At 50.6% G+C, this 13,950-nt stretch overlaps 1 protein-coding gene across 1 annotated transcript; it reads right to left on the bottom strand.

Moving 5' to 3' along the window:
• Positions 1–501: 501 nt before the first annotated feature.
• On the bottom strand, positions 502–13,939 carry DRD4 (dopamine receptor D4). The gene is made up of 4 exons (XM_055722532.1): positions 13,569–13,939; positions 2,447–2,559; positions 1,537–2,084; positions 502–781 (listed from the first exon to the last, which is right to left on the bottom strand). The coding sequence occupies exons 1-4, from the start codon at positions 13,818–13,820 to the stop codon at positions 579–581; spliced, it is 1,116 nt and encodes a 371-aa protein (XP_055578507.1). The 5' UTR covers positions 13,821–13,939; the 3' UTR covers positions 502–578.
• Positions 13,940–13,950: the final 11 nt, after the last annotated feature.

Raw genomic sequence — 13,950 nt, 5'->3', positions numbered from 1 at the left:
TGACTGCACTTGCCCGTTCCGGCACCCCTGGGGCTTCTCTGCCAGGGGGAAGGGGGCAGCCGAGCGCGGGAGCCACTCGCTGTGTCCCAGCACTGTGAGCTCGGTTTGCCCTTGTGGCTCAAATGGTGGGGAGACAGTGCTGGGGGGAGAGCAGGGAACTTGTCTGCAGGTCTTGGGGCCAGAGCAGCTGCCAGCTTCACACCACGAGGGGTGTTTTTCTTTGCGTAGTAACAGTTAAGAGAAGTCCAGCCCAGACTGAACACCTAAACCCGAAGCAAGAGCTGTCCTGAGAACCGTCCCTGCTGTCTTGTGGCGTCTCTTGCCGCTTGTGTCAAGCACCAAGTGCTGTAGCAGCGGCTACGCCTGCAGCTTCCAGCAGGGAGAGTATCCGAGCTGCATCCACCAGGGCTCACCCGTAACGCCTATTACAAGGAGCTGGGAACCAGCAGCCTTTGGCTGCCGCCTCTCCTCCTTCCCTCCTCCCAACAAAGACAGCAGACCTTAGGCAGAAATAGATCTTTAATGAACTATACAAAAACCAGCCTGACTGTTCCTTCTCCCCGCCAGTTCCGGTGGGCTCAGCAGAAGAGGTGCAAGACTTTGCGGAAGAAGTTCCTGAACTCTGCGTTGAACATGGTGTAAATGATGGGGTTGAGAGCACTGTTGACGTAACCCAGCCAAGTGACAGTGCTGGTGACTTGAGTGGGAATGGCGCAGGACTTGCAGAGCGCCCTGGTAATGTGGACCACAAAAAAAGGTGTCCAGCAGAAGAGGAAAGCACCTGCCAGAAGGACATTAAAGAGAGAAAGTGATGTGAATGTTAAAAAGGGTTTTATTTAACAAACACAGCCTGGGCCAAACAAGAATGGAGACAGCACGGACAGTTCAGGGAAAAAGCAGCAGAAGTGCTGACATGTAGAGCTGGGCTTAGGCCCAGAGAAAAGATTTAGGATGTCTCTTGTCCTCAACAGTGACAAAAAGTCTGAAGTTACGCGTTGTTTTGGATTCACATTTAAGATCTCAGGAGTCACAGGTTTGCCTTGAAGCAAAGGCTGGATTATAAACACCGTACATACATCCCTTCCCATGGGTGGAGTTCCCTGGCACTGAGGCTCAAGGGGGCACCGAGACTTTTGCTGGATAAACGTCCCCTTACGATGAGAGATGGCTACAGCAGGTCTTAAGCCACAACCAGGCTGTTCCACAGGAACAAGAGGAGGGTGGGTGTTAAAACGAGTCCACACGTGATGGAGAGGAAGGAGAACCAAAGAGACGGCACTGGGGAGGTGGAGCAAGAGGGAGGTGGCTTTTAGCTCACCCTCGCCTCCAGCAGCGAGGATAAAGCATGGTTCTCAGCGAGCCACCTCTCACCGCTGTCCCAGCCCCCGTGCCCGGGCAGTGTGGCTCCTGGTAGCGGAGCCCACAAAGCCTGTGTCTGCTTCAGTGGGTTCAAACAAGTCCTGCCAGACTGAACCCGGCCACAGGACAGCACGGCACGTTCCCCACCTTCCCCAGCCACCACCGACTGCGACTCACCGACGACGACGGGCAGCACCCGCATGGCCTTCCGCTCCCGGCCGTTGATCTTGGCCTGCTTCCGACCGTGTCCCGGGTGTGGGTACTTGAGGTGTGGGTAGGAGACAGTCTGGATCCCATTGCTCATCACATAGTCCCCAGGGTGCTCGGAGCAGGCGTAGGGGTTGCGCTTCTCCGGCCCCAGTCCGGTCTGCTCTCCCTCCGTAAGGGCCGAGGGGTGGTACAGCCTCCTGTTGGCCCCATAGATGCCGCCCCTTAGCTTGGCCTTCCGGGCTTCTTCCCAGCGCTTGAGTCCTTGGAACATGGCGCAGTACAGCACCAGCATGACGGGGCAAGGGATGAAGAAGGAGCAGATGGAGGAGTACACAATGTAGTTGTCATCCTCCAGCTGACACAAACTGGGGTCCCGGTTTGGGACGTTGTTGAGGCCAAATATGACTGGGGATGCTACAGCAAAGGCAAATATCCAGGTGGTGGATATAAGGATCAACTGCCGCAGGTCGATTTGTCGCCGGTTGTAGTTCAGTGGGATTGAAACGGCAATAAACCTGCCAATACAGGTGAGTCAGTCCTAGTACGGTGGTGCCAGCACCAGTATCATGAGCAAGTCCCACAGCTGCCTGCCACCGTCCTTCTCCCCGTTAATTTACTTACATGGACAGGCCTGGGCTACAGCCGGCCTTCCCCCTCAGAAGAGCACCCAAAGGGACAAACTCCGGCCTCGTCACGCAGCCATGCTTTCAGCTCAGCCACCACAAGGGTGCTGATGGGACACAAAGCTGGTGATGGGGAGGACGGTAGGGCAGAACACCCTCCTTAGGGGAGAGCAGGGTCTGTCCTCCCTGCGCGGCACCCTTGCAAGGGCACACAGCAGTCCCTCCTCTGGCACCAGGAGGAGGAAGGCACTTACCGATCCACGCTGATAGCACAGAGGTTGAAGATGGAGGCCGTGCACAGCATCACATCCATGGTCATCAGGGCATCGCACAGCACCGTGCTGAGGGACCACACGCCTCCCTGGAACTGCAAAGACCTCGCCGTCAGAGGATGCCATGTCCTACTGCCTTTAAAACGACACAAAACAGCTCTGTGCCTGAGCACCTCAGCCACTCACTTCTTCCTCCAAACCAGCAGCCTGAAGTGGCACGGTCCTGCCCTGGCACAGTGCTCCCCTCCCACAGAGCGGTGGCACACGGGAATCAGCCCCACCAAAGAGCTCACACTTGCCGAGGGCTTCATGGTTCTGGCCTGGCCAGAGAATTGAGCCCACAGACCATCAGCACTGTGAAGCAAGTCATGCAGGGCAGCCCGCTGCCTTGGTTAGCCAGGATGCTCAAAGCCCCTAGACTCACCACTCCAAAACCTTCCCAGTAACGCAGGGCCAAGCATTCGCTGCGCAGCAGCATGAGCTGCTGGGCACAGAGGAGGCAGGGAGAGGCTCTCCAACAAGTGACAGCACAAAGCTCCTCTTCCATTTTCCATATCCAAACTGCTCCAACATCCTGTTTGCAGATGATGCGAACAGTTCCTGTGTGTTACACAACCATTTCACTCTGTCGTGCTAAGCGCAAGGCCAGCCTCTTGAGACCATGCTCAAGCCAGTCAGATATAATCTCTTGTTCGCTCTCAAGAACCGCGGACACCCAGGGCAGAGCAGAAATGCTGCCAGCGAAAGGATGAGACCAGACGCATGACACTGCTCTGTATTACTTGAAAGTACAAATACTCTGCTATACAAAAGATACCAGCTCAAAATCTACGCTACTGCATCCCAAATAATCTTCACAGAAAACCCAACAGTGCCAGAAAATGCCCAAGGGTTTGCAGTTTATCAGTACCAGCTTGTGGAACAGGACCAGTTGCTCAGCAGTGTGCTGTGAACCCGGCTGCTGGAAAACAGGAATGGAAGGAAAAGCTCAAGGAGCACAGAAATAAGTCAGGTCCATTAAACCCTTCAGCACACAGCACCGAACACTTGCCCAGCCCCTCCTGCATCCAAAGCTGACGCACTGAATGTCAGCTTCCCTTCCTCGTGCCAGGACAACCGCCTCTAAGACAAGACCATGATTTTATGAAGTTTTATAAAGTTTTAATAAAAATTCTAATTTTAGTGCAAGAGAGGGTGCCTTTTTGATTTTCCCTGACAGAGAGGCTCAAACCCCCACCACCTCAAGCTGTGCCCCTCCATCCTAGTTTAGCAGCTGAGAGAACAGGAGGCTCCCTCGTGTCCCCCCCAGCAAACCTGCATACAGCTTTGTCACCCCACACCACTGCGTGGCCTGCAAGCCCCGACTCCCCAGTTAAACCCTTGTAAAACCCACTCAGGTCCAGGCACAGCAAACGCAGCTTCCTGCATGTCTCTCCCTGCGCGCTCCCTCTGTAAGGAGCAGGGCACGAGGCGGCGGGGCTGGCAGGGAAGAGGGAGGGGTGACCTGGCCAGAAGCCCTCCGGCTCGCGGCGCTGCCCCGTGCTGCCCCCCCTGCACCCCAACACCCCAGCACTGCTCCTCGGAGAGAGCCACCAGGCTGAGGTGACCGAGCCAGCGCGGGCCACGGCACATCTGCAGCCCCTTCGCACAGTCCCATGTAGACAGAATGCATGTATCTATATATATTCTTTGTATAACACATAGAATACGCACATGTATAAAATTATACAGTATACGTGCAATATACAAACAAGCTATATATTATATATTGCTCTAATATAATAAACATTTCTACATATTGTGCATATAAGGCCTTTAAAATGTTTTTCTAAACATATATCAATGCAACATGTCACATGTATGGTATATATATTATCTAGAAATATAGGGATAATTATATATAATGTATAACATGTAATATATGTATATTTATAAATTAGATTAAAAGTTTTATATTTATAACTAAAAATTGGAATGTATAGAAATAAATAGAAATATAAAATGCCCCTGGGACTTTGCAAAATATAAAACACTATACATACTCTCTAAATACTCTTACTATTATAAAATATATGTTATATATCATAAATATTACTGCCATATATATCACTATATGTAATATATAGAATTTACTACATATTTTATCTATATATAATGTGCTATATAAAAATTAGTTTTATAAAGTAGAGTCCCAATGACTTTATTCTATTTTATATATGTATGGTTTTATCCATATAATTTATCAAGATATTTAATATTCTGTAATATACAGTGCATTAATATATTACCATATAATACAGAACATATATAGATGTCTATATTACCTATCCTATATTATGATGATACATAGTAAAATACATAAGCCATACATAATGTATTATTATATACTATGTATTTATATTTACAAAACAGATATTATACATGCAGGTATGAAACTGCTCCCACCAGAGGCTGCCCCGCCCCGCCTGGGATGTCCCCCGCCTGCCCCCCCAGCGCTCAAGGGCTGCGCTTGCCCCGCAAAGCTGAGCTGAGCAGTGCGATGTTCCTGGCTTAGCTCCACAGTAAGACCTTTGGTACCCAAAAAATACTGAGCAGCCTGTGGAGGTGGTTAAGAAATGAGTGGGGAGCCAAGAAAGGCACTTCAGCAGCTTAGGAGAGCGAGGGAAATGGCTGGCATCTGGCATGGGGACAGTGGAGGGGCCACCAAGGGTGGGGAGAGGGGTCCAACCCATGTGCCAGTGCAAAGTGAAGAGTGATGGGATGAAGCGGAGAAGAGAAATTAGATTGTCGCTGTATGTGGCTCCAAAACAGGAGAAATAGGGAAAAGGGCTTTAGTTTAGTCTAAGTAATTCAGGCACTTACACACGGGTAATATGACCAAGGCTGAGGAACAAACGAGGCATGTCTTCTCAGGAGGTGCCTGCGCTGCGGGAGCGGTGCAGCCATGCCCGCCCTGCCCCGAGCGGCACCGCTCACCAAGGCACACAGCCGGGGTACCTCAGGGATAAGCCCGGCACTTCCATTTTTACGCCACAGCTGCTCTCTGGTCTCTATCCAAAGCAAACCTATAGCAACAGTCAGGCAGTGCTCACAGTCTAACTTTGCTGACTTTGTGCACGGTTCAGGAAGCGAATATCGATTTGTTCATGTATAGGTGCTCAACAATAGGTTTGGGTTTTATTCATACCATCACACAAACCAGAGCCATGTGGGTAATGCTCTCCACGTAATGCTGGGCAGGTGCAGAAATCCTGCCCCTGCCAGGAACAGGGGGCAGGCAGCTCTGCAAGGATTAATATCAGGCAGTAATGATGTCATGCACAGGATTATGATTAGTGGAGCTGTAAAGCCAAAGCAGACTCTGAAGAAATGGTTTGGCTATTTTTGTACAGCTATCTCCTTGAGAGGGAGACCAAACCTCCAGGGGAGGCTGGATTCAGACCCGAATGCTTCATCCAGCCTTTTCTCAAGCGCAGGTCAGCCACCCCAAACTTGGGAGCCAAAACAGAAAAAAAACACCCTCACTTTTTTTTTGCCAAGCTCACTGGGATCATGACAAGTTCAGATTATGAGAGAGCAAATTTGATTCTGGGCTACAGTTTTCAAAACCTGTTTGTGATTGTGGGGAACTAACTGATTCTGAAAAGGACAAGAGCTTTCGGGCTGCAGCATCCTCAGAGGACATTGTCTTTGCTGTGAGATTTAAGTTGGGCACTCAGAAAATGCTACGAACCCTTCCCCTTCCCCACCAACCCCCAAGACTCTGACTTTGGGGAAACTGGGAGAGGACTTCCCATAATACCATGTTGCTAGCCTGCCCACCTTAGCAAAATGTGCCAAGAACTTCTCTGACGGGTGAGTGACTTTGGATTAGAGGCATAGCTGGCTTTGCTGGGTCATGGGATTAAGTGGTACCTAATTACAAGAGGTTGCAGACGATTACCCATTGAGGTACACAGTGTAAAGCCTTAGGGATCATACACAGCTCAAGCCTCCTTTAAGAAGTGCTCCAGAGCATCTCCACTTTCATCAGCTTTTTTTTGTGTTCTCTGCTTTTTCAGCGTGAGGCCACTTGTTTTCTTCCAGAAACGCACGATCCGTAGTGCTGCTGCTGAGAACAGCCAGCTAGCTGCACAGCAAACCAGATGCTCTCTAGGCAAGCCATCTCCCTCAACAAAATAAAACAAAGCTGCAAATATAACCCCACAAGCCAGCCTACCTGCTGCATCTTTTCTAAGGCTGGTGGCATGCTCTGTGCACCCCTGGCAAGAATACAGGCTGAGCCTTAAATGGGGGAGGATGGGCATATTAACCACTGCACCCAAAACCTCCAGGCATCACTTCTTGGAAGAAGACAGAAAACTATATGGGCAGGGAGGGTCATGTTCTGCCCTTAGCTCAGTGCTTCATGGCAGGCAAGGAGGGTTTATAGGAAGGTGAATAATGATTACTTCTCTGGACGCAAGTCAAACCCCTTTCCAAGTGATATTCCAGGTGCAGACTGGGTGCTTGTTTAGCTGACTAAGGTCGGCAGTAAATTCACATGTAGCCTCTGTGGTCTCTTACAAGACACCAATATCCCATTACAAAAGGCCCTTAGGTTCTGGATCAACCACTATGTGCACAGAAGGAACAACTTCAACTGCTGCGTCCAAACAGTACAAAGAGGTTATTTATGGAAAAGATTTTACAGGATGGTGGATGGAGGGAGGCAGACAACTTCTCAACAGCCTTGCAGGCTGCCTTCCTAGTCAGGTCGTTCTGATGTCCCTACTCCTAAGTACAACTGATCTGTATGAAAAAATCTGCTTTCTTGCAAACAAGCCTGATGCCAGAAGAGCTCCTACACTGCCAGTGCTCCTGAAGGCATGAGCCAGGACGGGGCCAAAGATTTTGGTCTTTTTTGCTATGATAACAGCTCTTCTCTCAGTCCTGCTACATGCTTCTGCATGGGACCACGTGGCAGCTTCATAGCTGCCTCTTGCCAGCCCTGCAAACAGGCTCACTAAGAAGCAGAGGACACAAAGCGATCCTTCGGTCTTTGGCAGCAATGGCACCTGAAACAAGGTACCCAGGCAACAGCAGCCTGACAGTGAATTCGGAGATGCCCTGTTGAATTTCTGAACAAGCACCTGCCCGCCCTCAGCAAGGCCATGGCTCAAGTGCATAGCATGGAAAGACTGAAAGCGCTAAACCAAAGAGCCCAGGCCTGCTGAGAAGGCTATGACAGCAATCGGAAGAAGAATAATCCTTGCAAGTGGGCAAACTGCAGTATCAAAGAATTGTCCAAATGCCCACAAGAAGCTGACTCTGGGCCTTTCTTCATGAGCTGTGACAGCCGCTGCATTCTCCAGAAGACACAATGCAGCCTGCAAGGGGAGAGGGAGTGCGACACAAGACAAAGGTGGCCTCACGTCTGCTCTAACATCCTTTCTTGAGTTAAATCATTGAGGTCAAAGTTTTTCATAAATGAGAAGCAAGTCTGATCATTCATCTAAAACATTATGGGGGCTGAAAATTCAAAGACACCTCCCTCCCATTATTGGTCACTGAAAATAAAACCCTTAGCACTGGTTTATAATTGCTAGCCTGTATCTCCTCCCCAGTTTTTTTGTGCAGAGACTGTGTGGTTCAGACATCAGTCAGGCCTAGAAGAACAGCTACTTCTACTGAACCTCTAAGATTCCAGGAAGACTAATCTTGAATACTTGCTGCAAAAAAAAGTTGACATGCATTCACAGAGAGCCACAGCAAATCCGGAGGAGGGTAGAGGTCTGGTCTCTCGTCAGGAGAGCTGCATTATAGGCACACACACACACATGAGATGCTGCAAAAAAAAGAAATCTTTTGATACCAGTGGTACATTGACACCCGGAAAGTTTTACGCAGAACGGCATCACCCTCACCAAGAAAACAGCTTGTGTAATTAGTACTGCCTGCTCTGTCTCTCGAGTACTGCGAGGCAGTAGGCCTGCTTGGAAAGACTTGTTCATATTCCCTGACCTGTAGAAGGAGCTGGATAAACATGCAGCTCTGCTATAACTGTTTCCTCTTTTTCCTAATCAACTACACAGACCTTAGTGGCAAAGATGTTTACATAACCGTGCCTTACAGGGCTCCGGCCAGCAGCTTCTTGGATCAGACCTGTTCCACGGCTCAGGAACCCAGCATGGATTAAGAAGGAGAGCTGATCAGAGGAGCGGTTTGCAGAGCAAGGCAGGCAGGAGGTACACTCTACAGCACAGTAACGCACGTGGAAGTTGCTCAGCCTGATACCTGCCCCGATTGCTGGGAGTGCCTCCAGTCAATGAGGAGTACATGAACTGCTGCTGTGGCTCCTGCCCTCACCACTGAGTCTTTGGGCAAAGGGAGCAGCTGAACACAAACACAAGCCTTCGTAGCCATGCAGCTCCCTCCCTGCACATTTCTAGTGGGCAAAGCCACTCAGAGATGATTACATTCTGCAGCACCTCATAACTCTGCTTTCTCATGTGTCCTCGCTGCCTCGGGGAAGGGATAACCCCCATTTTCAGTGCTATCAGCACTCAGGCAGACTCTGGTATCTTCTCCTGGCCTCTCTTTACACAAAAGCAGGGCTTTGCTCCTGGGAATTCTGGTGGACCCTGGGAGTGCCCCAGGCCACCTCCTTCCCTCTTGCTTCCCATCATCCTCGCATTACTGGCACTGGATTGATCACTAGGAGAGCACTTCACTCTCATCAGAAAGACGAGGCTACTGCAGAAGAGTGGTCTACCTTCCCATGGCTTTTCATCTCTTCCTGTCATACTGCTAAGCCCATAGGGCGAGGAGCTTTCTAGGACCAGATTCCTGTTCCTATTGTAGATATGTAGGCTTCGATCAAGTCCTTTCTGGGGTTGTTGATACCCAAGCCATCACCACCCTTTCTGTGGGTGCAGCCTACTTGTTTTCTCCCTGCAAGTACCACATCAGTTTTGGCTGTACTGAAGCCCACAGTGTTTGCAGGCTCCTGTTTTAAGAAGTAATTATAGCTCAGTGGCATGCCTTCTTCACTATTCTTTCCCCAGCCTTCAGCAATATTGTAGATTGGCTTTTAAGTCACTCATACAAAGGTTAAACAGCACAGGTCAAGAAAGCCAGCAGTTGCCTACTGAAGATGGTCCTATACTTAACAGAGCAAGTTGGAAGGTATAGTTGGAAGGTAAGTGCATACCAGGGCAGCCTGCTGTGTGGTAATTAACAACTGGCAAACACTAGAACATGTCCTTGTGCTGTCTTTGAACAAGTTCAGTGGAAAGCACTGGACACATCTGCATCACCACACTATGATTTGGCATATGATTGCCCGTGTATATACAGATACCTGCACACTGGCTCTGTCACCCCTATGTAGTAGCCAACATGACAAATGGCAGACAGGAGTAATCCACCTCCCTCCAAACCAGCACTTCAAACAGAATGAGGAATGATTAGGGACAGCAGTTAGCCTGTTTTTCTTAACACGGTATCTTTCTGAAAAAAAGAAACTGGCTGTAAACACTGCCCTGTCAGGAATTCACTTCATGTCCACAGTCTTCCAGAGCTGTTCAGTTTGGTAACAGATGCTGTAAGCCAGTGGAAAGCTGGTGTTTCTTCCCTCCCATCCACAGGGTCTTCTTGGTTTCATCAGGTTGTGGAGGATCAGAACTGACAAATGACAGCAATATTTGCATTTATGGAAGACCAGCGTCATAACATCAGTTCTAACAGCCTTTCTCATTAAGGTCCTAAGCATTAACTTGAGCTGCTAAAGTGGGTAAATTTGGCAGGACAAATTAATGAAGGAAGAAATACAGCCTGAAGAACTCCCAACAATGCACGGTGAACACTAGAGAGAGATTTAGGACAGGGCAGGACTCGGGGGATGGGACACTAATCTCACACAGAAAAGGCTGGTGTGTGGGGAGGAGCAGTCTACAGGCTTTCCTGTGTGCCTGCAGCGAGCCACTGGTCTCCAGTTCAGTGGGAAATACTGATTTCCCACAGCACCGCGCCTGTTTCCAAAGTTCTCTCAGCCAAGGACTGTCCATTTTTATATGGGCTGAGGGACCCTAGTGCAACAGGACCACAACTGGCCAGCAGTAACAGATCATATCTCCTGCTCACCATCGGAAAGCCATCGCACCGCTGTGGTCCTTCTCCTATAAGCTGCACGTGTGAGGATGGGACTAGGGGAGGTTGGCATTAGATGGCCCCATTTCCTGCCCTTTTGCCAAGCTCCAGTTCCAGTCATGACTGCAGTGACTGATAGAAAAGAAACAGTTGTGATCACACACACCAATCTCCCCCTCATCTAGCACCTGCTTTCAGCAGCCCTCCAACCCTGCAGGTACAAACAAGGGACATCCGGAAAGAACTAACACCCAATTTAGCTTCCTACAGCCAAGACCTCTGAAATCCTCACCATGGACTAAGCCTTTAGCTGTGACAGAAGATTATGCTGGCTCTTTCAGAAGTACAAAAGGAGAGTATGTGTCAACAAATGCTGCTAAAGCATTGGAATACACTTTCTTCACAACTAGAAATAACAAGATTAAGGCCTCTCCTACTGTGCTCCAGCTTCTGTGAACAGCAGCAAAAGATAATCCACATCTCACAGGAAGGAATCCCGTCCCCACTGAAGCTTGTAGGAGATCTATTGGTTTGTGGGGATGTCAGATGTCACCTCAAAAGTTAAATCCCTCCAGCTGTGTTCTAAAGCTCTGACTGGGAAGGATGTTTCCAGAACCCTAATACAAGAAGCCATCTCACAGGGAAAAAGCACAAGATGACCAAGCTTCTCCTGCTGAATGACAGAAGCGGTCAGAATTTATTGCTCATTCCTACTAAACAAGAAGCAAAAAACACCCTCTCAGCCAGTTTTCAGTTTTTCCGATAAGCCCTCAAAGTCCACCATTACTCTGTCAGGAGCTGTACTAAAGTTAAAACAAACAACCAAACAAAAACCCCCACACCAAGAATAAAGGTTGAACAATGTTCAGGACTGTCCATGCCACATTTTCAGTGGCTAAATACAATGGTACAGAATGCAAGTTGAAATCAAGCTAGTTTTAAACAGCAGCAATCACTATACCCTGTGCCCCTTGTCTGAGTGTCTGATTCTGATCTACAGTTTTCACTTTTGCCTCCAAGGGAAAAAAGAAAACCAAACAGAATAAAACAAAACCCAAACCCAACCCACAACAATTCTGTCCCCTGGCACTGACTCAGTGGCTACTCTCACTCTCCCCTAGCACATTTCATAACAAAATGAGCTGCAAATCGTGCACCAACATATAGAAGATTATTAAAAATGAACATGGGCGCTAAGGGCTATGAGCCCGCAGAGAAACTTCCAGGCACAAAACAGCACTGCTTCAACACAGGCAAAAAAAACCCAGAAACCCAATTAGTGAAAAGTAGCTGAGAAGAATGAAGACGACAGGCTTTCTAACCACCAAACCTGAGTTAACAAGGGAAAAGCAAAATCACCAAAACAAAACAGCATAGGGTGGTGGTTTGTCCTGTCAGTGCAGTAGAAAGAAAGAGGGGAATCCAATGCTTCTGCTCTTCATTGGTTGTTCTTATGGGTCCCCAGCTGAACCTATCCTTCCAGGATACCTCTGTCTCCAGAGAGGTCACAATGTCCTGCAAAATCCTAGGACCAGGTAGAGAGGCTAAAAGCATCCTAAGCTCTAATCTGCAGCCTGCCTTGCTTAAGAAGGTACCGGCCCACCCCAGTCTGGCACCCAGAAGCTGCTCTGGCATGGGAGAGAAGGGGAGATGCTAAGGCCTGAACGCTGCTGGTATGCTCTTGTGTTAGCTTTCAAGTACGGAAAATCATTCAGTCTCACTCATGGAGACAGCCCCTTTCACTCCCTGAGGAAGCACTTCAAGGCACCACCTTACAAATCATCGGGCTTCAAAACCCGCAAGGTTCATCTGATACACACCCCCCCAAGTCCCCAGACTCCGGCTCGCTGGGGCTGCCCACTGTGCACAGGGCTGCATCCTGGCTCTCCCCACAGCTGCAAAAAGAGGACTCCTATGCCAACACTACTGCAAGGACAGGTAAAAAAAAACCAAACAAACAAAAAAACCCCAACCTATTTTGGCCTGCGGGTGCTTTCATCCACTTCAGCTGGGAAAGAGCCACTGCCTGGCACTAATGGGCTGGCTCTAGAGAGCCTCCTCACCCCAGTCCAACAAATCCCCAACCCCCAATCACAAGGCATTATCAATTCCCTGGCACTAAACATTTATCTCCCCCGTTACAGAAAGGTAGAGAGAGAAATGCAAAACCACTCAACCTCAGGAATGCCTGTTTTTCTTTCCCTCAGCTGTCAGCCTTGGAGGTGAACAGAAAAACTGACTCAAAGTCCCCCAGGGTGGCTCTCAGTGACCACTGTTGCACCCAGGGTCTCTGCGAACCAGAAAGCCTGCCAGTAGGAGCCCTGCAGCAAGCTGACCAAAGCCACCTTGATGCAGGGTGACCAAATCCCATCTAGCTCCCTAAAAAGGCAGCTTCCCTACTCAACTCAACAGGGAAACATGTTTCCTGGTTAAAGGTCTGTCGTATCACCAAAGTCTGCTCAATTTAGGCCAGACAGAGCACAGCACAGGGGCTCTCTATCCCTTCCAAACCATGTATGATGGCAACCTGGGAAGTGGGCAACGCAGGGGGTCCCCGGAGCTGCTGACCCGGGCCGGGGCAGGCACCTCGGTGCAATTCCACTCGGTGCGTTTGCAGCTGGGCGATCGCCCTGCAGGACCTGGGTAGCCCAGCCGCTTGCCCCGAGCCGGCTGCTGCTGTCCTGCCGCGGTTTAGCGGTGCTAGCAGCAGCGATGCCCTGAGAGGCTCGGGGGGGAAAGCCGCGGTGGTGTGACAGGGACATGGGAACACAAGCACCCCGGCAGCGGAGCGGGGCGCTGTCTCGGGGGGCTGAGCAGCGCCAGCACTCCCACCCCGCAGGGACGGAGGGGGGAGAAACCCGGAGGGGGGCTTTAACCCTCGCTACCCGGTCTGTAGCCAGTCCCACCCCGCAGCCCCGTAACTTCCACAAAAGCCGCAGCCCGGCGGTGCCCCGCAGTCCCTGCGCAGCCTCACCTCGGAGTAGACGTAGAGGGGCAGGACGAGGAGGGCGAGCAGCAGGTCGGCGACGGCCAGGCTGACGATGAAGTAGTTGGTGGTGGTCTTCAGCGCCCGCTCCGTGCAGACGCTGAGGCAGACCAGCCCGTTGCCGCCCACGATGAGCAGGATGAGGACGATGCCCAGCACCAGGGCGGCGACGTTGTGGCCGCCCGCCGGCGGCAGCTCGGTGCCGTTGCCCGGCGGGGCCCCGGCGCTGCCGTTGCCCATGGCGCCGCGGCGCTGCCCCGGCAGCCCGGTGCATGGGAGCTCCGTGCCGCCGCCAGCCGCGCTCAGCCCGCGGGCGGCTCCGCCAGCGGCCCGGCCGCCCGGCCCCAAACTTTCCGCGGAGCGGGGAGGA

The sequence above is a fragment of the Falco cherrug genome, chromosome 10 (genome assembly GCF_023634085.1).
Source record: "Falco cherrug isolate bFalChe1 chromosome 10, bFalChe1.pri, whole genome shotgun sequence".
NCBI classification, from domain to species: Eukaryota; Metazoa; Chordata; class Aves; order Falconiformes; family Falconidae; genus Falco; species Falco cherrug.
The sequence above is the reverse complement of the archived record's forward strand: the minus strand, read 5'-3'. Positions and strand labels throughout refer to the sequence as shown.

Excerpts from the sequence above, each read along its gene's own strand:
- DRD4 (XM_055722532.1), bottom strand. The coding sequence starts at position 13,820 with ATGGGCAACGGCAGCGCCGGGGCCCCGCCGGGCAACGGCACCGAGCTG. Across the intron at positions 2,560-13,568 it reads CCCTCTACGTCTACTCCGAG|TTCCAGGGAGGCGTGTGGTC; the intron begins GTGAGGCTGCGC and ends AGGTCTTTGCAG. Across the intron at positions 2,085-2,446 it reads TGTGCTATCAGCGTGGATCG|GTTTATTGCCGTTTCAATCC; the intron begins GTAAGTGCCTTC and ends CTGTATTGGCAG.